General features: G+C 56.5%; 5 protein-coding genes across 5 annotated transcripts; 3 read left to right on the top strand and 2 right to left on the bottom strand.

Annotated features, from left to right (window-relative positions):
- Positions 1-4,154: 4,154 nt before the first annotated feature.
- CkaCkLH20_06946 (uncharacterized protein) lies at positions 4,155-6,910 on the bottom strand (the record flags this gene model as incomplete). Its single annotated transcript, XM_038889663.1, has 3 exons — positions 4,155-6,113; positions 6,177-6,446; positions 6,500-6,910. The coding sequence occupies 3 exons, from the start codon at positions 6,908-6,910 to the stop codon at positions 4,155-4,157; spliced, it is 2,640 nt and encodes an 879-aa protein (XP_038745026.1).
- A 4,746-nt stretch (positions 6,911-11,656) lies between these two features.
- CkaCkLH20_06945 (GNAT family protein) lies at positions 11,657-12,433 on the top strand (the record flags this gene model as incomplete). Its single annotated transcript, XM_038889662.1, has 2 exons — positions 11,657-11,731; positions 11,786-12,433. 2 exons carry the CDS (start codon positions 11,657-11,659, stop codon positions 12,431-12,433), a joined length of 723 nt encoding a protein of 240 aa, XP_038745025.1.
- Positions 12,434-13,187: 754 nt separating this feature from the next.
- CkaCkLH20_06944 (prephenate dehydratase) lies at positions 13,188-19,041 on the top strand (the record flags this gene model as incomplete). The annotated part of the gene is made up of 6 exons (XM_038889661.1): positions 13,188-13,280; positions 13,348-13,408; positions 13,522-14,333; positions 17,567-17,749; positions 18,223-18,756; positions 18,901-19,041. 6 exons carry the CDS (start codon positions 13,188-13,190, stop codon positions 19,039-19,041), a joined length of 1,824 nt encoding a protein of 607 aa, XP_038745024.1.
- A 297-nt stretch (positions 19,042-19,338) lies between these two features.
- On the bottom strand, positions 19,339-20,799 carry CkaCkLH20_06943 (uncharacterized protein; the record flags this gene model as incomplete). The annotated part of the gene is made up of 2 exons (XM_038889660.1): positions 19,339-20,229; positions 20,362-20,799. The coding sequence occupies 2 exons, from the start codon at positions 20,797-20,799 to the stop codon at positions 19,339-19,341; spliced, it is 1,329 nt and encodes a 442-aa protein (XP_038745023.1).
- A 500-nt stretch (positions 20,800-21,299) lies between these two features.
- CkaCkLH20_06942 (uncharacterized protein) lies at positions 21,300-24,071 on the top strand (the record flags this gene model as incomplete). Its single annotated transcript, XM_038889659.1, has 1 exon — positions 21,300-24,071. One exon carries the CDS (start codon positions 21,300-21,302, stop codon positions 24,069-24,071), a length of 2,772 nt encoding a protein of 923 aa, XP_038745022.1.
- Positions 24,072-27,936: the final 3,865 nt, after the last annotated feature.

The following is a 27,936-nucleotide window of genomic DNA, read 5'->3' as shown; positions in this document are numbered from 1 at the left end:
GCTCTTCTCTGAAAGAACTGGATGTGGTTGGGAGATGTGACTTATCATGTGCGCTCTCGTATAAGTCATGGAGATGGATACCCTTTTTATGAGGAATGATAGACAATAAAAACTATTTCTCACGCAAAACTTCAACTATCACTTACTGGCTTGTGAAATCATTCGTGAATCATTCCCAAATCGTTCGAGAATAGCCTCACTAAGATCTGTTGGCTCTCATCCCATCCAAGTCCACATGTGATTGAAGAAAGAGCCACCGGAAGTTGTCCGTACCCCGTCAAGATCGCCGCATCGGTATTCTTCAAGACACAGATCTGCACGCGAAGCTTCAGAAAATCAGAAAAAGCTCCCCTCCCCTGCAGAGAGGATACCGGATTCGCGACGCGGCAGTTACCGTTTCCTCTTTTCTCCCCCGGGCTCCTCTTCAGAGGCAATCCAAGAGTTGAGAAGGCAAAAAAGGCAAAGAAAGCACGAAGGTCAAGGCGGAGAAAAAAAGGAAAGACTGTTTTGGGCCATGGTTAATCTACCAACACATGATAAGAGTCAACAAACAGCCCACCTCCGGTCCTCCACGACTCATCCCACGTACCAAAAAGAGAGACTGCCGGAAATCGCCATGTCAATATTTCGCCCGCCGGCTACCCTACCACCCACGTGTTTCCTTTCCCTTTCAATGATCATTGATCACACACAGACCCCCCGACGATTACGAACCGTCCGGCTCTGACCCTGGCCCAGAAGCGACCGTTAGACGGCGGCGACGCCCCGCAGTCCTCATGGCATTGTCTTCAGCGAAGGGTCCCCGGTCAAGTCAAGGTGGGGAGGCCAGGCCTCGAAGACCGCAGGCGAAGCAGACCTGAGAGAGAAGGGAGAAAAAAAGGGGGGATTGATCTGGTTTGACGGGTGGGAACATTCCACCCGGGTCAAGAGGGCAGCATTACGAGCGTTCGTGCGTTGACACAAACCGTTGATCTGTGTGCCAAAACATTAGTATTATTCTTGCGTTGCAACAGTTTCGAATTCGGATGACATGTAGTCGGAAAAAACATGTCGTCAAAAAAAGAACAAGCCGGCACTTATCCCCCGAACCGAGTCTCGCCAAGTGTTGGTTGACGATTTTCCCGCCTAAGCACAAAACAGACAAGTTTCCGACACGCCGCGGCGCGGGAAGGATTGTTTTCATAATCGACTTCTGGCTGCACCAAGCCGCATCGAGCTCGGAATATGCAAGCTCTGAAAAGATGTGCTCGCGGCGCGGCAATCCGAACCAGAAAAACACGAAATGAAGCTACACCGCAATCGGCAATCGGAGGACCGGGCGTGGCTTGACCCCACATCTCCTTCTCTCGGCCCCCGGCCGACCCGGAGAACGCGTCCTCCACGCTGCTTAAACCAAAGACGGAAACGTGACCCGGACCGCAGGCCTCGCATGAACGGTACGGAATTGCGCGCGCTGGATATGGTAGTTTGTAATCAATTCAGTGTGGAAAGGTGAAGACTGAAGAGTCTGTGTGTTTTCAATTCTTCTACTGCTGTACCTTCCACTTTTCCCTTGGCTGCGGATGTTTCTGGACCGGACTGTCACCCTACTGCGCGGCATATTACGTGCGCGACGTTATGTAGCATTGGCTCTCGGACGCACGCGATCCACCACCGCCATCGCTATCTATCGCACCCGTCCGATACAGAAAAGACGATAGGGAAAGGGGTCTCGAACGTCCTGACGGAGCGCGTTCAACCCACCACCGAGCGGACGTGTTACTGTTCAGGTGAGTGGGATTTTTTTCGATGATATACCTCGGTCTGTATTGGGCGGAGCCAATATGAGAACGGACGTGCTACTGCTCAGGTGAGTGGGAGTTTGAGAGGTATATACCTCGGTCTCTATAGATCAATCAAATCATCACCTTGAAACTTTGACGGCGAGAAAGATTGTATAAGCTTATCAATCAAACGAAACGAACAATCCCAATCGCAAATTAGACTTTCAGCTCAAGCAAGATTGACAACTTTGACAACTGGAGAAACACTCAACTCTCAACGTCGTGCTTTTTCTTTTCCGTTCTTCTCCTTCCCAACTCCCAGTCTAGCGTAAACGCGCAATCGTTTCACGCGATCCAACCCAGGTTCGTTAGCAGTTAGCACGCTTAAGACGTTGTGCCCCCCGGTCCCGGTCCCGGCACGCACCACCCCGGGTCCCCTTGCAAGCAACGGTTTGCCGGTTGGCCCTGGGCCAACCGGCGAGCCAGCACCTGCCAGCCTAGCGCGGTTGTCAAATTTCCTCTGACGTGAAGCTATCCTTTGACAGGTATCTTGACAGGACGATCACGTTTCACCGGATCAATCCCCGCCGTCCTCCCCCCCCCGAGGGCCAGGAACGGACGGATGGGCAGCGGCAGCAGGCTACGGGTTTGACGGGTTCGTCCGTGGGCTTACGAGGTGTTCGTACGCTGATCAACAGCAAAAAAATTTAAAGAAATCCTTCACCGGAATCTAAGAAACTCAATTCTCTGGATACCCGGGCTGGCAGGCATGAGGCTTTCAAAGGGGGGCGGGCGAGAGGGAGATCGTTGATCGTCATTTTGGTTGTGATTGTCGAATATTCTAGCGCGGTCCCCCCTTTGGGGGAGGAGAGATGCTCCAGAGTCCAAACGGTTTCACGAGAATAAATAACGCTTCTCTTCCTTCAGGAGTCTCGAGTTACAGAACCCGCGGGGTCGTGATTGACGTTTTGCAACGACGGCTCGGTAGCGGTTGGTTCATCGACAGGCTTCCATCGTCGCATCCCCCGAGAATGTCACCTGACGATCTTATAACGCAGGTTGACAGCGGTCAGTTTCACTATCCTCCTCACCGGGTGCGCAGACTGCCGCTCTCTTTCTACGCGGTGATACGCTCTGGCTTCCGCCCCCAAAACAGCGCCCTCGTACGGAATATTTCCATCGCGGGTTGGGCTTCCGGCGTCCGGCGGGAACAGTACGGGCGTCGAGAGATCTTTCGTTCTTACCAGGGGGAGAGAAGCGGCCAAGCCTCGAGGATTCCAGCATCTCAATCAAGGAAGTTGAAGAAATCCCTTCCAAAGTTCCCGACGCGGGGAGACATGCCACACCGGCACCCCCACCCTCGGACGCAGATCTGTATTTTAACAAAGCGACGGCGCCAAGATCCAGTGAGATCAACGAGGAAACCGACAGCGACCTTCCAAACGACTCTGCCTCTTAGCGAATCTGGATGTTGAAATAATGAGAGAATCAAGATTTGTGACCCAGGGAAGGAGGAATAGTTGGCGCACCGAGGATCATCAACCGGTTTGGTTCGGTGCAAAACGGCTGACGTGCCCGGATTGGATGTTTCCACTTCGCTTCCATTTCTGCTGCTCGATACCACAAAGCAAAGCCGGTTACCTCGGACTTTCATTCAATACTGACACGGGATACACCACGGGATTTGATTTCCAAGTCCCGCGAGAGGTCCGTGGAAGGCTGAACAGTCTGCCCGGGGGCCGAATATTGATTCAATTGCCCCGAAAGCTGAAAAGCCTGGCTGGTAGAGAGCGACAGGGCTTACGAAATGAGTAAAAACATGCGATCCGCTTACTAAAAGAGACGTTTTTGCCAGGGGAGGCGGCTGGCCGGCAAGCGACGACCCCAGCTTTCTACGCTGCCGGTGAGTCGGGCCCTACGCGAGGTCAGGAGAGATGTCAGTTCATTGAGTCTGAGCGGCGTCGCATCTTCAAAATACAGAATGTCGAAGGGCCAACCACGTGTCTGGTGAAGGTCTTCAATGGGATGTTGCCAACATGGGGTTCATTATTCTCTGTCTTGGTTCATTCATCGTCGAGATTATTATACACTCTTACTTCATGCCCTTGGTGCAACCATAAATGCGGGAGTTGTACCTCTTCTTTCGCCAGCCCATGCGTGTGATATAAGAAAAAGAAAAGTCCAACCATGTCCATGCTTTATCGTCGGGTCCTTCCAGCGGCCACTCGCACGTACAATGACAGCTGACTGTCTCATGGTATATAGGCCCCGTCGAGTGGATTTTCAGTTCGTAAGGAAATAGGTACAAAAAGGCCTGCGCCGCGTGTCCTGGATAGAAACACGAGACAACAGCCCAGAGAAGCGAAGGGGTATCGTTTGCGCCACCACATCTTATGTGATAGGGGTGAGGAAAGGACTGAGCATGAGGTCATCGGCACTTGGACGCAGGTTGTGGTCGATCTCGAAGGTTTGCGAAAGGAACGTCTGGGCGTCTTCGGACGCATGCTCTGGAATCGTAGGCGCAGCCTTGCCGCCGCCAATCTTGAAGATGGCTTGCAGCTGACTGCAGTCGGGGTAGGGGTGTGTGCCGGTCATCATCTCGACGACGAGGCAGCCGAGGGACCAGATATCGGCCTTGCGGGTGTATGATGTCTGCTTGACGACCTCAGGAGCCATCCAGAAGACGGAGCCCTGGAGTGACGGGCGGTGCTTGTTGTTGTTCGCGCCGCTGAGGATGTTGGACGCCTCGAGCTTCTTGGAGATACCGAAATCGGAAATCTTGATGGTACCCTTGTTGTCGACGAGAATGTTGGCACCCTTGATATCTCTGTGGATGATGTCCCGGTTGTGCAGATACGACAGACCAGTGAGAATCTGGCGGACGAAGCTGCGAACCAAGGGTTCGGGCAGTGCGCCATATGAGTTGAGCATCGTCTGCACTGAGCCACCGGGAACGTACTCGAGGAAAATGTTGAGGTACTCGGACGACGAGCTGCAACCAAGATACTGAACAATATTCGGGTGTCGAAGGTCGCGGAGCAGACTGATTTCCCGCTTAAGGGCCTCGATCATACTCTTCTTTCGTGCGTCGTTCTGGCTGTTGGCACCTGGAGCAGGAGCCTCAACCTGCTTCACAGCCAGGAGTTCACCGGTGACGGCATGTAGCGCAAGGTAGACACAGCCGAAGGAACCCTGGCCGATCATGGCTCCCTTCATCCATTTATCATCAGACCAGGACTCTCCTGCGAGGAAGCTCTCCAGCTCCTCGTCGGCATCCTCCCCGTCCTCATTGAGCGCCTGTGTGAGATCCTTGAGAGAGCCAGATCCCGTTGAACCATCAGCGTCAAAGTAGCTGCGTCTAGTGACGTTTCCTTCGGGATCCGTGACGCTCAAGGCGGCGGCACTAGCGCCGTCAGAGCTGTCGGCAAACGAGACGTAAGACTTGCGGTTCGGCTCGACGGGCGACTCCTCCTGGAGTGTGTCGAGCATTGAAGACGCGACCGAGTCGCGGAAGGCGTGCGTGGTGCGAAGGCCGGAACGAGGCTTGATCATGTTGTTGGAAGCATTGAGCCAGCTGTCGGCAATTGTGGGGATAGGGGGTGCATCTTGGATGCTGGATGCGAAGCTCAGGTTGCTGGCCACGCTGAGTCGACTGTTGACCTTGCTCAAGCGGGTTGACCTCCTCATTGACAGACGGGCGGTGCGGTCAATCTCCTCTCTCGGGTGATCAGGGAAGTAGGACGTGAGGTCAGAAGCAATCAGCTCGCTAGGAGGTCGCAAGCCACCGAAAGACCGAAGAATACCCTTGTTCCTCCTAGGTCCGGCGGACCTAGGGCCGTCATTGGATGCTGGACGTTCGAGTTCTTTGGCGGTGTTGTAGACGTTACGCTCACGGTCACGGAAAGAGACGGGAGAGAGAGGGCTCTGCAGCTCGTCGTTCCACCTCTCGCCCAATAGCTTCTGTACCTTCATCTGGCTTCTCTTGTCGACGCTCTCGAGGGCGCGACTGTGGTTCTGCTGGGCCTCCTCGATTGCGATGCCTGCGGCTCTCTCGAGCTCGGGCATACCGGGCTCACCGGCAGGCACGCGGCGCAGAATCAAGCGGTTGCGTTCGGGGCGCTTCTGGTCTTTGATGATGCGCCAGAGTTCCGTGTCGCCGAGGCGTCTGCACTGGTTGGGGTCGGGCTCAACGCCAGCCAAGACCCAAAAGCAGTAATTTCTCTCGTGGTCCTCTCGTAGGGCGAATTTTCGAAGGGTGACTCTCATGACTTCCTCGCAAGTGTTGCAGTCGGCAATCTTGACAACCTTGGTGACGCCTCCTGTTGAAATGACACGGATGACATCCTGATTCTGCGGTAAGCCAGCCATCAGTGAACCATCCATACTGGAGTTGTTCCTCGTATGGGAAGTTACCAATCGGCCGGTCTGAGGGACGGACGCCCCGACGTTACTCACATAGCCGGGACTTTGGCCATATCGCGGACGCAAAGGACGAATGGCGTCTGAATTGGGCAACGGCGAAGTAGGCCGGGAAGACGAAGTGTTCTCGATCGGGAGAGTGTCGTACTGTCTCGAATAGCGTTTGTTGAGAGAAGGGGTCGGCATCGTGCGAGCACTCGACGCAGACGGCCGCGGGGAGCCGCCTGAGGACGGCGTGTACTGCTCGAGGCCGCCAAACGAATCCTGTCGAGTGTCAGAATACGCATCCAAGGCGTCGAGGCAGGTTGACAACTTACTCTATTCCGCTTCTTCTGGTTCGCGTACGCCTTTGTCCTCAGCTTCTTAATACCGAGGAAGAGGCGGACGCGGTCGCCGACCTTCTCAATACCCATCTCTTTAAGGACATCCTTGTCGAGTTCGAGCAGGTTCTCGCCGTTGATGTGGTTCTTGCGGAACAGCTTCTCGTACTCGCCACACTTGACGCTTCGAAGGTATTCGCAGACCTTCTCTTCGTCCCAGTTCTTGACGGCGTCGGGGCCGTCGCTCTCGGAAAATTCGGACTCGGTCGGGCTGGCATATGAGGTGGGTTGATTCGGGATCGTAGGCGCCCGCCTCGAGGGCGGCATGGCACCACTCGAGACATTCGGCACCATGGAGTTGCCGGTGCTCAGGGGCGCCGGGAAAGCGGCGGTTTTGGGGGCCAGCATTGCCATCTTTGCTCGGATGGATTATCTCAAGTGGTCATTGACCGGAGTCGAATGGCTATCGTGGTGGTTTCGCGCGGGGGTTGTCTCAGCTGCCTCTCCTGGAGCGCGTCGTGCCGACAGAGGGATTCGGTGAAGTAGGTGCCCGAGACAGGGAATAAGGCGTCGGGCCGGAATGAGCTGATGGTCAGCGGCGAGGAGGAATGTGAAATGGAGTTGATGGGCGGGATGGAAGAATCTCTCTGGACGGAATGTTGGCCTCTCACTGCCGGACCACGAAGGTCTGGATCTGCTGTCTCCTAGCAGCAGAGGGAATTTGGGTGAACGAAAGTCGTGTGTGAAAATACGGGTACTCCGGCCGGATCAAGAGGAAGACGGGAGGGAGGGAAGGGTTAATGATGGATTTTGGGGGTAAAGGGAAGCGGCAGCGGATGCGGCAGGGAGGGGGCGTGTCTTGGGGTCCAGTGTTGGGGGAGCAAGCAGCCTCAGGTAAGGTACAGCGCAAGGCGAACCAAGGAGGGTACCCATCCCATAGCCAGCTCTTCTATTGTGAGAGGGGGAGAGGTACATGAGGATTCTTAGTGTTTTCAGGTGGGCATAAGGTATCTCGATTCAATAAGGGACTAGAAGCGAGCAACAAGCTTCCATCAGTTCCTTTGTGTGCTGTCGCAGCAGCCCGTGAAAGGAAAGCCGCCCAATGCAAAGATCAATGTGTGCCACAGAAACAGCCAAAACAGCCAGTTACCTCACTCTAATCCTAGGTCGTCCTTGTTTTGTCCTTAGTGAAGCATTCTCACAACGCGGCAGCACTGTCCTCGGGATGGCCCTGCAGCGTCTGTTCGCCCTTTTCGAGACCAAGATGGAATCAAGGAATAAAGCTTCTGGCTTGTGGTTCGAAGGCAGTGTTGTTTCGCGCAACGTAAGGCAAAGTAGCGAGGGAGTGAATCGTCTATTATCCCTCCTTTTCCCCCTCCCGTATTGTGTCTGTATTGTTCATCAACCACTTCAGTAGTCGATGATTCTGTGGCCGGTTTCCTCGGGTTCGCGGCGCTGTGATACCTGCCCTGCCCTGCCCTGGCATCGTGTGGACCGTCCGGCGGTGACATGACAGCAAAATGATACCTCAACTCAGGTAGGTTTTCTTCGGGATTCTTGGTGACTGGTCAGCGTCGTACCTTTCTGACATTGGTGCCTCTCCATTTTGCTGCTGACAGCTCTCCCGCGTTTCCTGAGGGTGATGAAGATGGAGACCCCTTGTTGTTCTCCTTGGCGGCACCACCCAACTGGAGGGTTGTTGCAAGGATAAAGCGGCGGCGGCGGCTTGCTGAAACTGGCTCAAGCAGGGTCGGGTGCACGTCCCCACTTCAGACTTTGGCTCTGCAGCGCATCAGCAGCAGCAGCAGTACCTGACGGGATTACTCAGCCTTGCCATTTCTTTCTCCAACATCTAATTTGCCCATCTCAATGCGTTCAAGCACCCCGTCCCTTTTCCGCCAATCGCCGACCATCTGAATATCTCGCGTCAACCATCCCGACAGAAGGCTAAGACAACACCATGCGATGGACAGTCCTCTAATTATTCCCATCACCACCACATCAAAGCTCTCCCGTCGGTTACAGCTGAGGTGCTCACAGAAGACCCTGATCCCATAAACAGCAACATATGGTCAGACGTCCCGCACCAAGGAATGCCGTGTCAACGGCGTCGTGTCAACATCCGAGCACATCAGTCACTCACTCTCTTCTCGAATTATCTCTCGAAACATCGCTGGTGTCCGTCCACTGCGCTTCAACCAAGAATTCGATAAACGCCGCCACATCCTCAGCCCGACTACCTATTCTAAGACCGTCAGCAAACCCGTCTTCGCGCCCCTTACCTTCACCTGCGGGAGGCTGTTGTCATAAAGGCACTCGAGGGCCCCTGCGACAGCCACCCTTCGACGCCTCCCACTCTGCCACGATTGGGCTATGACAAAGATAGCATCAACCTTTGTTCTACGACGACGGCTCCGGCCATACCACGGAGCGCAAAGAACACGGGGTAAATACGCCGCCATCGTGAGGCACACGTCGTCCTATCGTCACCTTATCCACCATCCCATGCCTGACCAGACCATGCCATGGCGATGAGACTCTATTCCTTGCCTGCTGCCGCAACAGCCCGGACGATCATCACGAATGTCGGCATGGCATGGGCCACCGTCCATGGGCTCTCATCACCTCCCCCCGCAACAGCCACCCGGCTGCTTGGAAGTCTCCATCACAGCAGGCCGCTGTGACTGATGTTAGCAGGGAAAACAACAACAACCGACATCGCAATGTTTGCCCGTCTCGCTCGGTTCACACGAGAGGGTCCCCGCAACGATCATACCTCCGCCGGTTCCACCATCCGTGGACGATTAACGAGGAGGAAACGGCCAAAGGGGGCAAGCAGCAAACCTCAACTAACAAGTCCGTCGCGTCCGCTGAATGGGACCACCTGAGCCCCGTGATCCAACATCAGACCGACAACCCTGAAGGCAGTTCCAAGCTTGCTTTACCAGGGCAACATCGCCACTGATAATCGTGACGGCTCAACTGAGAAGCGATGCACACTCAATCCACAATCGGCCGCGGACAACTCACAATATTTCGCCGTCAAACCACACAACGCCGACGGAGCAAAGTCTTCGCTGTGAAAACCGGCACGATAGGGCGGCGTCAGTTGGTGATTGGCTCGGTGGAATCTGCAGTCATTCAGGGCTGGATCTCTTGAAACCAGTCGTGTCGCACGTCTCAACACCCACTCCACTACCCTGCATCCCTGATTTCCCGGCGCCAACGTCCTGCTAGGTACTTGTATGCGCTCACCAGATGAGTCTCCGGAGCCAGAGGCCAGCAGACAGACATCAGCACGTTGGTTGCGCGCCAATTCTGCTAACTTTTCAGCGTCGGCATTGGCGTCTTTCAGGTTGATTAACACGACGATGTCAGGTCTGAGCCCGTTGGCGCTGTCGCAGCGGGGAGCGTCTTCACCGTCACTTTGGACGTCCTGTCATCGTGGATCATCCTGGCTCGCCGCTCCTTCCAGAGCCTCCTGAGAATCTTTTGCAGCGCCATGGCAATCACCGCCGGCCGTCGTTCGGAGCTGGCTGTTGACTTTTTCCTGTACGAGCCGCCATGTAACCTGTGACACCTCGAACTTGGGGAGAATGCCATCTGGCGGAAAGACACATTCCAGCTGACCTCGTGTACGCAATCCACTAATGACGAAACTTTCTTTTTGCGCACGAAACGACATTGCTGCTGGTAATATGGTTACCTGACGATGCTATTTTCAAAGACTTGCAGCCGTTTGTGCCGCGGTCGTACAGCATCGTGCAGGGCAATCTACTGGCTTTGCATATCACCGTCGATTCCTTCTTCTGCTCGCTACCCATGGTGGAGATCTGCAGTCATGCAAAGGAAATGATCTATGGCACGATCATCGTCAATTCGCCACTCAGGAGAGGAGCTATTCAGAACCGCACATCTGTCAATGTGAATGACTCCTCGACCGACGATATTCGCAAATCTGTCCTTGGTGCGCCTTTGACGTTTCACACTAGACCGCGCTTAACCATCGAAAAAGAGCTTCCCCTCCTGCAAAGCTTGCAAAGTTGCAGTGATGGTCACCGAATCCGGCCATCTGGTCAGCTAATGGAGGTCAACGTGGCCAGGCCAGAGCGGGCGCCAGCCGGCCTGAAACATGAAACCTTGGGAAATCTTCCTTGCATATCCAGCCAAACAACCACAAAGCCATCGTCCCAAGCCACTGCAGACCGACGGAGATCGGCTTGTGGGAAGCCTCTCCCGGCGCGCCGGCACCTCACCACCCTCCTCGCAGCTCATCACGGACGGAACCCTGGTTCTTGCTACCACTTCCGCCTATGTGCTTCGACGAATGCCCGTGTGATCAGGCGCTTCCACGTGGACTGGAGGAGGGAAATCATGACGAGGGGGCCACGACGCGCGTGATTCTCGCGACACTCCTTCACGCTTAGCTCCAGAAGCTTGCAGAGGAGAAGTCAGATGCCGAAAGCGAGGCTGGAGCGGAGGCAAGCCATGGCTTGCGTGAATTCATGCCGTCCATCTCACCGCACCGCGAATACGATGGACGGTGCGACCTGGGGTGTTGCTTCTTGCCATGAGAGACGATCCAGGCCGACTCCCCCTGCGTCTGGGGTAGCGGACACGACATTGAGCCAAGACCTTCCTACGTCTGACTAGTGAACTGGGCATTTCACGATGCTTCACGACCAAGCGCAACAGAAAAAAAGGTGTACTGAAATTGAAGGACGAACTTTTGCTAGGATGGCAGCGCAAAGATGCGCCAGGATAGCTAGTTCGGACCTCAAGATGCCTCCGCCGCCACCGACACATGCCACCGGCCCATACCTGTCAGTCCGGCAGCTAATAGGTAAATAGGGTTTCGGCATGTCGGGCGGGTCACCGGTCTCCGCACGGCCGGCTGTCGGCTTCCTCCCGGGCTTGACGGGACCAGTCTCGGCCGCCGGAAGGCGGCGTACGGACGGCGACACCCTCCACCTGCGATGACGGCGCGGCGTAAGCATGAGTCACCGAATGGCTGTGAGTCGACCGCTCTTCTCAAAACCGAAGCCCCGAATGTTTCGACCACATGCTTCGGCCACAATGCGATGTTTAGATTCCGCTTCAGCCACGCATAATCCGACTTGGACTTGAACAGCCCGACAACCCGAGCCTTCCGCCATGGACGCCGCGCACAACTTTTGCTTCCCGGTGCGAGTACTCACCAACGCGAGAGTGAAACTCACGCCGTTTCGGGTACGTATGTCAGACTGCCAGCTGATGGTTTTTACTGACCATATCTCCGTGTAGACCGACCGGCACGCCGCAAAATACATTGAATCCACCCGTGAACACCCCGAGATATACGCCCACACCGTATCGGGACCGTACAAGAGTGTGGATGACTTTGTGTCCAGCTTTGTGGAGGGCGAGTCTCGGACCAGCCCGGGCATGATGACTTACGCCATCATCGACAAGACGCGGCCGCCATCGACGGAGGACGATGAGGGGGAGATGGCGGGCAGAATTTCGTTCGCCAATACCACAGCAGCTCATCTGTGCACCGAGATTGGGTACATTGTCATCTTCCCCAAGTACCAGAGAACACATGTGACGACGAACGCCGTGGGACTGATGCTCCAGGAGGCCTTCAAGAGCCCCGAAGACGGTGGTTTCGGCATCCGCAAGGTACTTTGGCAAGCGCACGCGCATGTCGGGAATAGAGGCTCGGTGCGCCTGGCCGAGCGAATGGGCTTCCGCGAAGAGGGCATCAGGCGATGGCATAGACTGTTTCCTCGGGGACGTCTTCAAGGTAAGATTGGCAATGGACGTCCCTTGCCGCCGGGCAGCGATCCTGACGACATCTGGCGGGACAGCGTCCTCTTGGGCCTCTGCTGGGACGATTGGTTGGAGGAAGCCGCAAGCAAGGTTCAAGAGGCCATGGATCGGAATCGCTGATGTCTCTACCTGACTTTGGACTTTTTGTGATTTTGTGCGATATCAACATACAGCGACAGCGAGGCGTTGTCATTGTAGAAGATGCACCGGCATTGGGTGCTTGAATGTCTTAGATCAGTGCTTGTCAATCGTCCATCTAGGTGTGACTGTGTTTCGTTCCACGACTCCCTTCCTCTGCAGCCGCCCGACGCCAAATGAACTAACTGATGATCATCTTCATCATGTTCCCAAAACTTCTCGGCCGAAAAGTTTTGAAGCCATTGGAAATTATCGTTGTCTTACTCGCGCGCAAGTTTGTGTTGCTGCTCTCCGGCTGGGGCTCCTGCACCATTGAACAGCAGCAAGTGGAGCTTTCCCCGTGCCCCGCGAAAAACCCCTCCAAAAAGGCGCGCCCAGTCAGTCAGTCACCTCAACCTCCGATCTAGGGACAGCTCGCGCCTCTCACTCACCAAAACCCCCCGGCCGCCGCCGCCAGATGCTCGCCCGTGGTACAGTCCGGCTCATTAAATGAAGCTGCTTCGTATTCAACACATCACGAGGAACGTGTGTACAGTCGATCTTCCGCAGGTGGTGCTACCCCGACGCGGCCACCCGGAGCGGAAATAAAGGCGCCTTCGAGTTCCACGACGACTGTGTGTGTGTGTGATGAGAGCCTCTCACCCCAACTCATCAACAAACTCACTGCCCTCGCACCGAAGCAACAAAAAACAACAACACACATTCATCTACTCTCACCGAAGAGCAGTAAAGAGCCATGAGTGACAAGTCTCAGGTTCCGGTAGAGGCTGCAGGTGGCGCAAAGCCGCTGGTCGCCTTCCTGGGGCCCCAGGCCTCGTACACCCACCAGGTATCACGAAACCCGAATCACACATCGCACGGCATGCCTGAGAGTTGTCATCTAACACACCGCGCAGGCTTCGTTGCAGGCCTTCCCCGAGGATCAGTGGGAGCTGAGGCCGGTCGTCACCATCACGGGTGAGTGTCTCCTGTTACCCCCGGCTTTGCCGTCCATCATGCCCTTGCTTTCACGTCCACACCATCATATCCCCCCGTCCGCCAAGTCCCGACTCCTGACCCCGGAGCCGCAGACATTTTCGAGGTCGTGCAAGCCGGCGAGGTGGCCTTCGGCGTCGTCCCCGTCGAGAACTCGACCAACGGCTCCGTCCTCTTCACCCTCGACAACTTCGCCGACCGCAACAGCCTGTATCCGGACCTCTCCGTCTGCGGCGAGATCTACCTGGACGTGCACCACTTCCTCGTCGGCCGGCGCCCGTCCCGCGCCCTCGACGACGCCGCCGGCCCCGGCGACGGCTCCGGCGCCTGCACGCCCACCGCCTCGGACCCCAACCCGCTCAAGCCCCGGACCAAGCCGCTCTGCAGCCTCAAGCACGTCCAGCGGCTGTACTCGCACCCGCAGGCCTGGGGCCAGTGCGTGGCCTTCCTGCAGACCTACCTCAAGGGCATCGAGGCCATCGACGTCAGCTCGACGAGCCGCGCCGCGGAGCTCGTCTCCATGGACGAGACGGGCACCTCGGCCGCCATCTCGAGTGAGATCGCCGCCCGCATGCACGGCATCGACGTGCTGGCGCGCAGCATCGAGGACCGCGAGGACAACACGACGCGCTTCTTCATCGTCCGCAAGGGCCTGGGTGGCAGGATGCCGGACCACTGCGAGCGCAAGAGGGGCAGGACCAAGTCGATGGTGTCCTTCACCGTCCCGCACGAGGCCCCCGGCGCGCTGGCCGACGTGCTCGAGTGCTTCCGCCGGTTCAAGCTCAACCTCACGAGCATCAACAGCAGGCCGAGCCTCACGGGCCCGTTCACGTACGTCTTCTTCGTCGAGTTTGAGGGGCACAGGTTCCAGGACCCGGACGGGAGGGTGAAGGGGGCGCTGGAAGGGGTGGCTAGGGTGGCGGAGAAGCTGCGGTGGCTAGGGAGCTGGGAGGACCAGCGGTCATGAAGGGGCCGGCGGCGGCAGGCAGTGGTTCGGCGAAACCCGTCACGCAACCAAAGTTTTCTCTCTCTGTCTCTCTCTCTCTCTCTCTTTCCATGTTGCCTCTCACTTGAAATGTCTTCAACCCCCACGACGAGACCCGGCATCGGGGGACGCGGGTGGATGTCGGGGCAGGTGGCCACGAACGGTGTCCGGTGATGCCGCAGCTGGCCCCTTGAAGGATGTGCTTCTAGGGACTACTTGTGAAATATGCGGCCGAGAAGGGCGCCGGTGCGGGTGGCTCAAGGGAGTCGATTGGACGGAACAGGCCTGGACTGGCTGACGACATGGCAGCTATGTCGATTCGAGATAAGAGGTGCGTCTTGGACTGGGACGCCGGACAAGGAGACCGGGACACTGGACAAGGAGAGCGTGGGATGTTGTTTCCCCCCTTTAGCCGTTGTGTAATGGAAACACCGAAAGTGCGAGTGCCGCCGTGGAAGTCTCTGACCTTCTTCCCTCTTCTCGGGCCTGGAACAGTCTTGAGGCCTTTTTTTGCCCTTGTCCATGTCCCTGGCGGCAAGGCCTGGTTGCGTGACGGATGGATGCTGAAGAGTTTTCTCTCTTCTCTACTGCGCCGAGTGGCGGCGTCGTGAGATGATCACGACACTGCGAGAAGGGCCTCTGAGTCAGGGATTGGATGAAGGAAGCATCACTTTGCGGTCTACAGATGTCCACAGGTAGGGAGGGAGGGAGCGGCGGTTCAAGGGCTACTACTGTTACGGCTACATGTGATGGTATCGCGAGATGAACGAACGCCGGTCGCGTGCCTCCATGTCTCACAACGCGCATCCCACGGGACTGGGGGCGAATAAGAGCCGTCCCCGAATCCGTGAACAACCAAGGAATCATGCCTAAGCAACCTTACGGCTTACGGAGACTTTGTGAAGAGTGAGTGCCAAGGTCAAGGTGGGAAGACTAGGTTAGGGCAACCTCGGGTTTCCAAGTCAGCAGAGTGGAAGTTTCCTTTCGAAGCTTTGCAAGGCAATTGCGGAAGCTCTTGAAAACGTTGCAGAAGCTCTGCAGAAGCTCTGCAACCTGCTAGCGCGGCGTTGAGGGAGGGGTTGAGGGGGTTGTCAGAAGCTCTTGCAGAAGCTCTTGCAGAAGCTCTGCAAGTGTTGACCGGCTCCTTCCAAAACAAATCACACTCACCACTTTTTTTTCTCCCGTTTTTACTCACTCAACCCCTCCCTTTCTTTCATCACCACCCCTCCTTTTCTTTCGATTCCGTTTTTCCTCTTCCTCCCGTCGGTTTACCAAGACGGATGGGTTGCTCCGTTGGCATTGGATCTCTCTCGATGGTGGATCGATAACTCCACGTACATGACGTCCATATTACCAAAGTACATGGAGACGAGAAAAGGACCCTTGTGGGACTCGCGCGTACGACTCCGACATGCTTCCTCTTCCTCTGGTCCTCTGAAGAGAAACACGCCTGCTCGAGCCATGGATGGACGCGGAATGCCGAGCATGTGCCGCGACGACTCGAGCCTGCAAGGCAACGGCGTGGTTTCCAGGCCGGGAAGATTGCTGCTGATGGAGTTCTGTTGTAGTAATATGCTGGAGCACATCTCCACCCTTGGACACAAGCTTGACACGTTCCGCCGCGGAACCTGTCCATTGACTGCCCAGTTCTTTTTGGGCCTTGCGTCGTCGTTAGCAGGTTGACAGGGCAGAGGGGCCAGAAAACACATCAGATTCATCAGATTTCCCGGTACCATCTCGGCAGGGCCGTACCCACGCGTTTCCCGCATTTACCCTATTTTATTCGAAATGTCCTGCAGCAGACCAGCAACCCAGCAGCCGCAGCCTGGGACCAGGAAGCAAAAGCCCGCTTTTTCTCTCTTCTGTCAGTACAAATCAGTTGGGAAAAACTCTGTACTTGTCCTATTTTTTCTGGCGTCCTCGTCCTCGGCACTGGCCCTAGTGCTGCCGGGAGCAGAGGCGCAGAGGTTCAATTGGACTGAGTCGGCTCAGTTCCTTGTGCTATGACGTTTAGTGCCGCAGTGAGACAAGGTTTTTGGCAAAGGAGCCTCGAGGTATTCTGCGCCGTACCGTCCCGTCTCCGGATCAGGTACCTCGCCGACCGTGGACATGTCTCGTTTCGCCCGAGTCCACGCTGGATCCGGTGCCTTGGTTACCTTCGTCTCACCTCGACTCTACCTCGTCCTCTACCTGTCCTCGGTTTCTCGAGTGACTTGCAGCCAGGCCGAGTCGAGGTGGGTGAGTGGAAATCTTCGGTCTGAAAGAGGGGTGGGCGCGTTCCATGATCCGTGGCCAGACGCAACAACGACGCCAGTAGCCACAGAAATACCGTACCGTCGACACATGTACGTAGCTACTTTTTCCCTTCCCAAGCACCAGACTTTGGGACGGACGGCTGTCGGCTAAGGCAGTCGGCATGGCAAAGGAGGGCGTGAAGCCGTCGAGGCGTGAGGAAAGCGTGGGAGACGAGTGACTGTCGGCGGGAGTTGCAGAGCTTCGGGCAAGAAGCTGAGCTGAACCATGAAGGGGTGCGAAGGAGCTCTTGGACAATTTATAGCCCAAGCCCGCACCTCTTCCTCCCTTCCTTTCTCTCGATTTCGCCATCGATACCTTGTTCTGTCGACATTGACGATTCCTCCCATCATACCCGTTTGTTGCTAGGCCTTAGCGACAAGAGCTTCTCACAACGCCAACGTAAAGCCAAGTTCAGCTTATCCCGAAGCTCTGCAACTCGCGGATCCCCTGTTCCGCCCACCCGCGCTCCCGCCCAGTCTCTGTGCGGCAATTTGCTGTTTCCCATACCGAATTCCCCATCTTCGTGGTGAGGTGCTTCAAGATGGCTATCACGCCTTCAAAGCCTATCTTCTGTGCGACCCACCCCCGGGCCTGCTCTACAGCCTTCGAGAGGGTATGTCTTTCCCTTAGTCCTGCCATTGAGGCACTGAATAGTGCTGCTTACGGCGCCCACTCGCAATGATTTCCCCTCCCTGAGACAGGACGGGTGAGCACGCAATCGTCCGACGGCCCGGCGAAAACAAGGTTCAGGGTCCTGAATCGTGGGAGTAGCCGCGGACGGATTGGTGGTGTTGACGGGCTCTCTCTCGTCCAAAATCTCGATCGCCCAACCGAAAAGCTTAGCTGACTCCGAATTACAGGTGTTCATGGCCCGCCGGGACAAGCTGGCATGTGTTCATGAGCCGTTTGGCGATGCGTTCTATTACGGTCCCGAACGCATGGCTGAGCGTTTTGAGAACGACGCCGAGGGCAGAGAAAAGTCTGGATTCTCCGACACGACGTACGCCGACGTGCTGAGGCAGATCGAGGATGCTGGCAAAGAGGTTTGTGCTTCCACCGTCATTGTTCCTTCAGTTCGTTCGATCGAGATCGCCCGCGCCGGTCAGCTTCCAGCGCAACTCCCTAACAAACACCCCCTGCGCTATGTTTCTTTGGGGGTTGCAGAGCTTCTGCAACCCGCAAACCCGCAGTTCCTCCCCATCAATCCGTTACTTGCCATCCCCCGTCGAAAATCGGTCCAGTTTTCGTTGGCGGGCGTTCTAGGCACCCGGAAACAGAGCTTCTCGAAATTCCCAATTGAATTAAGCTGAAGCCTGCTTCGCTGTGGCGGGCCTGTCGAGCGACCGTGAAGCTTTGCGGTGCAGCCACCAACTGTGTCCCGCATCCGCTTCAGCGGCTTTCTCGGGGGAGTCGCTGCCGACCAACCACATCTGACCTTCACATTCACCTTTTGGTCTTTTTGGTCTCAGGAATGCACGATATGCGATAATGACACCATGCTGACCCTTGAATCCAGGGCAACAAGCGCATTTTCTTGAAGGACATGGCCCAGTACCTCCTGGCTCCCAATGCCGGCAAGACCGCCATCGCTCCGTCGGCCGGCTCCGTGCCGGAGGCCAACAACCCGACCGTGCTGCCGATTGAGACGCTGCGCAAGTTCCAGTGGACTTTCCTCATCCGCCACCCGCGCCGCTCCATCCCCTCTTACTACCGCTGCACCGTCCCGCCCCTGGACGAGGTGACGGGTTTCTACAACTTCATGCAGTGTGAGGCCGGCTACGTCGAGCTGCGCCGCCTTTTCGACTTCCTCGTCAAGGAGGGCATCGTCGACTCCAACAACCTCATGGTCGTCGACGCCGATGACCTCCTCGACAACCCCGAGGGCATCATCCGCGCCTACTGCGAGCACGTCGGCCTCGACTTCACCGACAACATGCTCAACTGGGGCGAGGAGGACACCAAGATCGCCCAGGAGAAGTTTGCCAAGTGGACCGGCTTCCACGAGGACGCTCTCGGCAGCACCTCGCTGAAGCCGCGCAACAAGGCGCATGTAAGTTGCCGTCTTCCCTCCGAAGCCGCTTTTCACAGCCCCTGCTCCCGGAGGATCTCTCTCTGCCGTTCGTGGTTTGCCCACCCGGGGCACGCTGGACGGCGACGTCGTTATACACTTCGCAGCATGCTAATACCCCGCGAGAAAAAGGTCATCACCCGCGAGTCAGAAGAAGCCGAGTGGAAGCAGAAGTTCGGCGAGAAGGGTCTCCAGGAGATCCGCAAGTGCGTCGACGACAACGTCAAGGATTACGAATATCTCAAGAAGTTCGCTATCCGGGTCTAATATTGCGCATCTCCACACACTCACGACATTGACGACAAAGAGCACCACCATCATGAATTGTTCAGGGTTTTAACGGTTTTCGTCAAGGGATATGGGTTTTTGTTTATCTCTCAGGGGTTTTCGGTTTTCTCATGGTTCATGCAACCGTATTGGTACAATAGTCTACATGGCAAAGCCGCCCAGCCACTTCAACGGGCTGCGGAAGGCAACTACTAAAACACAACGTCCTTTTTCTTTTTTTGACATGTACAATTCTTCTTCAAATCCTCAATCGTGTTGTGATGAAAATCTCGTACCTTAGGCCTCTAATTTCTGCGCCTCCTTCTCATCCGGCTTCTTGATGTCGTATTTGATGTTGTCCGCGTTGTATGCCGTTTCATCCACCACAGGTCCCTGCTCGTACTGCACCGAAAGCCTGAGAGCATTGTCCAACAGTCCGTGGGTGACGTTGTCCGACCACGACTCCGCGTAGTTGCGGTCGATGTCGACGGCCCAGTACACCGTCACGGGCAAGAGCTGGTCCCTGGGCGGGTTAATCTCGACGAGCTTGTGCGCGCGGTTGTCTTGGCCCAGCTTGATCGGCTTCGGCGGCTCGGGAGGAGCCTCCCCGTCCTTGGCCTCGGCGACCGCTTCCTCGTAAGCCTTGAGCGCGCTCTTCTTGAAGTACTGATCGGTACCGTCCTCGGCCTGAACCTTGACGATCTTGCGCGACGTGGGTATCTTGGGCGGCGGGTTCCGCAGCAACCGGTACTTCTGGTCCATGTTGTCGCGCCCAAACCACTTCCACCCCACGAGCTCCTTGCCCTCCTCCAGGACGCCGTCGAGCTCCCGCTGGGCGACCAGCAGGCGGTTGCCGCGGCCCTTACCGGCCAGCACGGCCGCCATGTCGGCGATGGAGTTGGCGCGCTGGTCGTTGAGGGCCCGGCCGCGCTCCCAGCGCGAGCGCACCTGCTTCTTGTCGTCGTCCGGGTTCATGTCCGTCGCCCGCGGCCGGAAGGTGATCTCGTCGCCCCAGCACAGCTCGTGCATCGCCCGGAACTCGCGCAGCTTCTGCATCACCGACTGGCCCGCCGCGCCCGCGTGCTTGGGGAGCTCGATCAGGGCCAGCGGCTCCCAGTAGTCCTTCCGCAGCTTGGTCTGCTTGCATTTCTTGCCGTTGAAGGGGATTTGGCGGAGTGCGCGTCTTGGCTGTCGATTTCCTCGTTAGCATCCATCCATATCAGAAATTGGAGCCATTGACTCGGTTTTTCTTGTCCCCATGCCGATTGACAAGGCAATTAAAGACAGTATCTTCGACGTGATAGGGAGGGGTTTGCGTACGTTCAACACCTCGGTATTCGAATAGACGACTTGTTTCGTCATCATGTGACTCCAGACCCAGATCTGAGTGCCATGGCCTTCGGGGAACCTGGCCTTCTCCAGCCTTCGCGGCTGCGCGCGAGAGGCATATCGTACGCTCGTCCGTGAGGCGCCTCCCACGGACAGCTGTGTGATTCCGAAGTTCGCGACGGAGAACATGATTGCTTCGGGCGCCGTGTCGCTTTCGGCACCGGCGGTGGGCTGTCGTCGATCGTCGTCGTCTTCGTCGTCGTCGTCGTCGCCGCCGTCGGGTGGTCGTTGTCGTCGTCCCCTGTAACTTTTTTCCGAACGGAGCTTGACCTCGCAAAATTTCCCGAAGCTCTGGCGGGATGGACAGCCCGCCTCGCGGGCGCTGTGGCTGAAAGCGTGGCTGTCCTTGGGTGAAGTCACATGACTCAGGCTGTTCCCAGACCACCTCCCTTATCGATATGAGATAAGATAGTATCTTATCGATAGGAAGATTAGATCCGGAGTGGACCCTTAGCGGGCCCGCGCCCAATACGACCCCGCGATTTGGGCTGGTGGTGCACTGATTCTAGTGACGTCGCGGAACTTCCACCAGGTTCTGGTCGCTGCCCTACAGCTCCCGGCCTTACCAGACGATGCTCGATCGGTCCATTCGACGGCCCACTTCCCAGTTTACAGAGTCGAAGAACTTCGAAGAACCTCAGCTCTTCAACCATAAATTAGGAGACTCGAACCGACCGACACCAAGTCTCTTCCTTTCTTCACCAAGCTTAATCTTGAACACACAAAGATACCCCAGTTGATGATAGACTCTTCAACTTGAAGCCTCACTTTTCGGAGCTTCTAATACCTCACGATATCACGACACAACAACCACACCTAATCACGATTCAACAACCACACACAATCGTTACCACACAACAACCGCCAACATGAATTCAAGAATGGAATTCACCGACAGAGGCGAGAAGGCCGTGCAGGACGCCATGGCCCTCGCAGAGCAGTATGCTCACTCACAACTACTCCCCGTCCACTTGGCAGTCTCGCTGCTCGACCCTCCCGCAGACCAGTCAAAGGACCAACAGAACGCGCCGCCGCAGACGTCCTCGATGTTCCGACAAGTAATCGAGCGCGCCCACGGCGACCCACAACTCTTCGACAGAGCCCTCAAGAAGACGCTCGTCCGCCTGCCGAGCCAAGACCCGCCCCCGGACCAGGTCTCCGTCGCGCCGACGTTCCACGCCGTCCTCAGGAAGGCGCAGGAGCTGCAGAAGACGCAGAAGGACACCTTCATCGCCATCGACCACCTCATCCAGGCCCTCGCCGAGGACCACACGATCCAGACGTGCTTGAAGGAAGCCAACGTCCCCAAGCCGAAGCTGGTGCACGATGCCGTCGCACAGATCCGGGGCACGAAGCGGGTGGACAGCAAGAACGCCGATACGGAGGAGGAGCACGAGAACCTGGCCAAGTTCACCATCGACATGACGGCCATGGCCCGCGACAAGAAGATCGACCCGGTTATCGGCCGAGAGGAGGAGATCCGCAGAGTCGTACGCATCCTCTCGCGTCGCACAAAGAACAACCCCGTCCTCATCGGTGAGCCCGGTGTGGGCAAGACGACCGTCGTCGAGGGCCTGGCCCAGCGCATCGTCAACCGCGACGTACCCGACAACCTGAAGGCCTGCAAGCTGCTGTCGCTCGACGTCGGCGCCTTGGTGGCCGGAAGCAAGTACCGCGGAGAGTTCGAGGAGAGGATGAAGGGTGTCCTGAAGGAGATCGAGGACTCCAAGGAGATGATCGTCCTCTTCGTCGACGAGATCCACCTGCTCATGGGTGCCGGCTCCTCCGGCGAGGGCGGCATGGACGCTGCCAACCTGCTGAAGCCCATGCTCGCCCGTGGTCAGCTGCACTGCATCGGTGCGACGACCCTCGCCGAGTACCGCAAGTACGTCGAGAAGGACGCCGCTTTCGAGCGACGTTTCCAGCAGGTGCTGGTGAAGGAGCCCAGTATCGGCGAGACCATTTCCATCCTCCGTGGTCTCAAGGAGAGATACGACAGACATCACCGCGTCACGATTCTCGACAACGCACTGGTCGCCGCCGCCAACCTTGCCGGCCGCTACCTCACTTCCCGCAGACTTCCCGACTCCGCCATCGACTTGGTCGATGAGGCCGCTGCAGCTGTCCGCGTCGCCAGGGAGTCCCAGCCCGAGATCATTGACTCTCTTGAGCGCAAGCTGCGCCAGATCATGATCGAGATTGCTGCCCTGGAGAAGGAGAAGGATGAGGCGTCTCAGGCTCGTCTGGTCCAGGCGAGAAAGGACGCCAAGAACGTCGAGGAGGAGCTGGAGCCTATCCGCCAGAAGTACCTCTCCGAGATCAAGAGAGGTGAGGAGATTCACCTTGCCAAGCTCAAGCTCGACGACCTCGAGAAGCGCCTTGAGCAGGCCATCAACGATGGTGACCATGCCAAGGCTGCCGACCTCCAGTACGGTGCCATCCCCGAGCAGCGCGCCGTCATCAAGGAGCTCGAGGCCAAGAAGGCGGCTGCCGACGCCGCTCTCAACGCCTCCGGTCAAGACCACGGCGCCATGGTCACTGATGTCGTCACCTCCGACCACATCAACGATATCGTGTCCCGCTGGACCGGTATCCCCGTCACCCGTCTCAAGACCACCGAGAAGGAGAAGCTCATCCACATGGAGAAGCAGCTCGGCAAGATTGTGGTCGGTCAGAAGGAAGCCGTCCAGGCCGTCTCCAACGCCATCCGTCTGCAGCGGTCTGGTCTCAGCAACCCCAACCAGCCACCCAGCTTCCTGTTCTGCGGTCCCTCCGGTACCGGTAAGACTCTCCTGACCAAGGCCCTCGCCGAGTTCCTCTTCGACGACTCCAAGGCCATGATCCGCTTCGACATGTCCGAGTACCAGGAGCGCCACGCCCTCAGCAGAATGATCGGTGCTCCCCCCGGATACGTCGGCCACGACGCCGGAGGTCAGCTCACCGAGGCACTCCGCCGCAAGCCCTTCTCCATCCTGCTCTTCGACGAGGTCGAGAAGGCCGCCAAGGAGGTCCTCACCGTCCTCCTGCAGCTCATGGACGACGGCCGCATCACCGACGGCCAAGGACGCGTGGTCGACGCCAAGAACTGCATCGTCGTCATGACGTCCAACTTGGGCGCCGAGTACCTCACAAAGTCCACCAACCGCGAGGGCAAGGTCGACGCCACTACGCGCGAGCTCGTCATGAATGCCCTGCGCAGCTGGTTCCTGCCCGAGTTCCTCAACCGCATCAACTCCACCGTCATCTTCAACCGCCTCACGCGCCGCGAGATCCGCAAGATCGTCGACATCCGCCTCATGGAGATCCAGAAGCGCCTCGAGAACAACGGCCGCAAGGTCTACATCGACGTCTCGGAGGAGGCCAAGGACTACCTCGGCAACGCCGGCTACTCGCCCGCCTACGGCGCCCGCCCCCTCTCCCGCCTCATCGAGAAGGAGGTCCTCAACAAGCTCGCCATCCTCATCCTCCGCGGCAACGTCCGCGACGGCGAGAACGCCCGCGTCGAGCTCATCAACGGCCGCATCACCGTCCTGCCCAACCACCAGGACAGCGAGCTCAACACGGACGACGACGACATGGACGAGGACGACGCCGTCGACGAGATCGTCGCCGACGAGATGGACGAGGATATTTACGATTGAAGGGAGACGAAGAGGAGGAAGATTGGACCTGTAAACGGGGATGAAGATTCACGAATGAAAGTATGATGAAAGCATGAAAGCACTGTAGATGATTTTAGAAAGCACAGGCGTTATGGGATGAAAAGGGTTTTCTAAGGGAATTGGTAGTTTATTAGGATTTGCGTTTATGGTATATGATCATAGAACTCATAGAGGTTCGTGAGAATGAAAAAAACTTCAAAATAAATCATCCTTTCCATCAATGTGACTTTAACCAGTGACTGACGAAGATAGGAGGAAATGAGCAGTAATCTGTGCTATATCAAATTCGAACTTCAACGATATTTGTGGATAACCTCGTGATAATCAGCCTTCACTTTGCTAGTTCGTCAGTCCCAGATATTGATACTAGCTGACAGGTCTGGTGTACTAATTTCCAACCACACAATCCTCAGGTAACGAAGTCGGGTAGATCAGTGAGAAAGTGTGGTCTTCTTAGTTCGAAGTAAATCCTGATGTCGAATAGTACACACACAGCCCTTCAAGTTCTTTATCGCTGATAGCAAGCATGATACTGGGCTTGTTGTGAGGACTGTTCCATTTCCAACACAAGTCAGCAGCGAGCATATCGATCGATCAATACACTTGGCTATCTACGCTCATTGAGACAGACTGAATCGTCTCGATGGTGCGAGATGCTACACTAAAGAGAAGAGAGCCTCGGCGTTAAGCAACATCTCTATCTCGTCCTTCTCGGTTACAAGCGTTTATTATAAGACTATTCCGGGTACTGTTACTCCTACACATCTGGGTCGTAAACAGCCAGCGTAAGGCGTGGTAAGCGTGGTTGCCACATATTTAGACGTGCTTGTCACCTACCTAGGTAAATGTCCCGATGTGTTTGAAATCTTTCCAGTCTCAGGAGCAAGTGTCTGCATGGGTTAGTGAGATGGCCCGACGATAGCATGCGCGCCAAGCCCTTCTCCGGGTTCATCATGCTCCCAAGAATACCTCGCGGTAGCACTGCAAGACGGCCGCCTTGCATGGCCGCAGATGCACTGAATAGGTGGACGGATCACAGCTAGCCCACATCCAGAATGACGCCATCACCAACACGGCTGGAGATGTCGACGAGAGACGGTAGTAGGCCATGAATAGATAGGCGCTGTTCTCGACACCTGCTACCGTTTCAAAGATTGGTTTTGTCGGTATTTTCAAACCAGTCCCCAAGTCTTCGAGCTGTCACCTATCATCCTATCTCGGGCGGTGTCTCATTCACCAGTCCAACCCCAAACGGACTGTTGTCCTGCTGATCAGTAAATCGTGCCGAGGGTTGCATGAGAACCACCGTTTGTTTGGTTTCTTGTTTCTCGAGGGACCGAATCGCACTCTGCCCGTCGAACGCCACGCAGCTGCGGTACGACGTGTTAGCCATGGTTTCCGACTCCAACTGCGTATTCGTGAGATCTGCGAATTCTGGCGATGGGAATACACGATAAAGGCTGCGTTGCTATTTTTACCGTTGCGACCTCCCCCCGGTGATCGCCCTGGTCGGGGAGGGGTGACCCACGACAAGGAGGTTGGCTGTCCTGAGCCTCATCCAGCAAACTGGGGGCGACGGGCGAATGAAGACCTTAGACCAGGGTTGGTGTGTGGCGGCCCCCATTTTGAAGTATGGGACCACGGCGCATGAGGTAATAAATTGTCCAGTCAATTGCCGAAGCGACGGCTGTCTTTCCCAAGTTGCCCTAGAGGCCAGGATAGGCTCAGCTTGACGATTGACCGTTGATCCCGTCGTCGTGGGGAAGGGGAAAAAGGGCCGCCGCGGTTGATGCGGGCGAGTTATCGCGGTGACGGCCGACCGATCATGCCGCGGGCGGTAATGCATTGAGTGCTGCGCGGCGGAACGCGTCACTGGGAAGACGGACGTGGCGGAAGAGGGCACTGGCGCAAGTTTCGGCGGAGGCCGCGGAGGTAAGTTGAGGCTGGAAAGGCCCGTGTCGTGTTGCACATGTACAATGTATGTAGGGCATTTCGTCCTGAATCTGGGACGAGAGAGAGAGGGGACGATGTCCGATGTCCGATGACAAGAGAACAGCAGACCGTACAGCTACATACATGAACGAAGAGGGAAGGGCCCCTTGCTCTCAGTCACAGGCGGAAAGCATCGACACACACATACACACACACGTCGGTGGGGGAGCGGCGCAGAATAGGGGTTGATGAAACGGCATGGCGCAGAAGAAGGGGATAGAAATTTCTCATCGGCATGCTCGAACGAGCTGCAGTTGGTGTGATGGTAAGCGACAGTCTCGAGTCAAGAGCTGCGATGGCAGCTGTCTTTTGACAGCTCGAGGCGTTTGAGTGCCACGAAGACGACGGGATGGATGAAAGCTTGGTTGCCAACCAGCTCGACGGATCAGCCCTCCGCGCAAGAGAGTCTTTTGAGATGGAGGAGGTGGAAGAGGACGGACCGTAGCTTGTTCTATCGTCGACAATAATGTTCGGCAGACGTCGGTACGGTAGAAGCTTAAAGGTATCCGTACTTCAGCAATGTCTGCTGCTAGGCTTTTCGGGAACGCAGGTTATCCCCAGCATCAAAGTCCCCGTAGCGTCCTTCCTAAGACGGGGGCAGATCAACTGGTCCCTTGTTCAAATCGGGGAGACTGCGGGCGGCTACCGGGCAGTGGGCCGAGAGCGATGACGATCCAAAAATAAGACACAGGATGCCGGAGAACTGGACCGAACTTCGCAATCTGATTCCCGCGTCTGCGCCGACCGACGACCGGTCCAAGACCAGATGTCGAACTCCCGAGGAGGGATGCGAGAAGCCTGAAGGTGACAGAGAGCCATTCTCAAGACTTGGGGGAGCCGTTGACAGATCGTGGCGTGGGCGCCGGCGTGCGCATACGGCATCACAGCAGCGAACGTAGCATGGGTAGGGCAGGCTAAAGCCATGTTTCAGAATTTTTAGCAGATCCTCTGACAAGAGTCATCCGAGGTTGTGATTGGAGGGGGACAAGGGGGTGTCGAGCTGGAGCATAAAGTACCAGCATCTCCATCACGCCTTCGAAGGTGTCGCACCTGGCGGCCTGGCTTACAAGTTAGCCTAGACCTTGGCTGTTGATGTCAGTGGCCCAATTGGGACACACGTCGCAAGCTTCGCTGGCTTCTTTTCGGTGGCCCCCCCTCTCCTTTTTGTTTTTCTGCGAGCAAAAGTCTCTTTCGTCTGGCTGATGATTTGGCCAAAGTCTGTGATAGATGTGCGAGGTGACCGGGTTTGAGTCAGTAAACGGCGGCGAATCGTTGTTCTTCGTCGAGTCGTTCAGTCCGTGCATGAAGATGCCGACTTCGCGTTGTGGATAAAAACGCAAAAAAGAAAACAAGAAAACAGCCGGCCCTATGCTTCGTGTCAGCAAACCCCGATGAGGCAGGGGTTGACTCAGCGTTGTGACCCGAAAACTGGATGAGGTTCACGATGCTGAACCTCAACTCCTTGAAGAAGTCTGGAAGAGCACAGAGCCTCTTGAACAGGGTGCCCGGCAAGCCCAAGGACTAGTCAATTCATAGTACACACTTGTGGCTTCTGTCAATTAACCCACTACAGCGTCAGCTTTCTGGCAGACGTTGCACAGAGACATGCCGTCTGAGGGCGGGGCGGCAGGATTAGCCATGCCGCTTCGAAGCCACTGCGGTGCGTATGGATGGTGCTTTTATATCTTTCCGTCGTCTTGGTGGCCGAAGTTGACTGGTATTGCCATGGCCGTATCAGCCGCAGACGAAGCTGGTCGTTGCCGACATCCAGAAGTCAGACGCAGACCAGATATCGGCCTAGGTTCCAGCTAAGGCGCGAGCATGTAATAAGTTGTGTTCCGGGGGCTCTGGC

This window comes from Colletotrichum karsti (assembly GCF_011947395.1).
Source record: "Colletotrichum karsti strain CkLH20 chromosome Unknown Scaffold21, whole genome shotgun sequence".
Lineage (NCBI taxonomy): Eukaryota > Fungi > Ascomycota > Sordariomycetes > Glomerellales > Glomerellaceae > Colletotrichum > Colletotrichum karsti.
The sequence above is the reverse complement of the archived record's forward strand: the minus strand, read 5'-3'. Positions and strand labels throughout refer to the sequence as shown.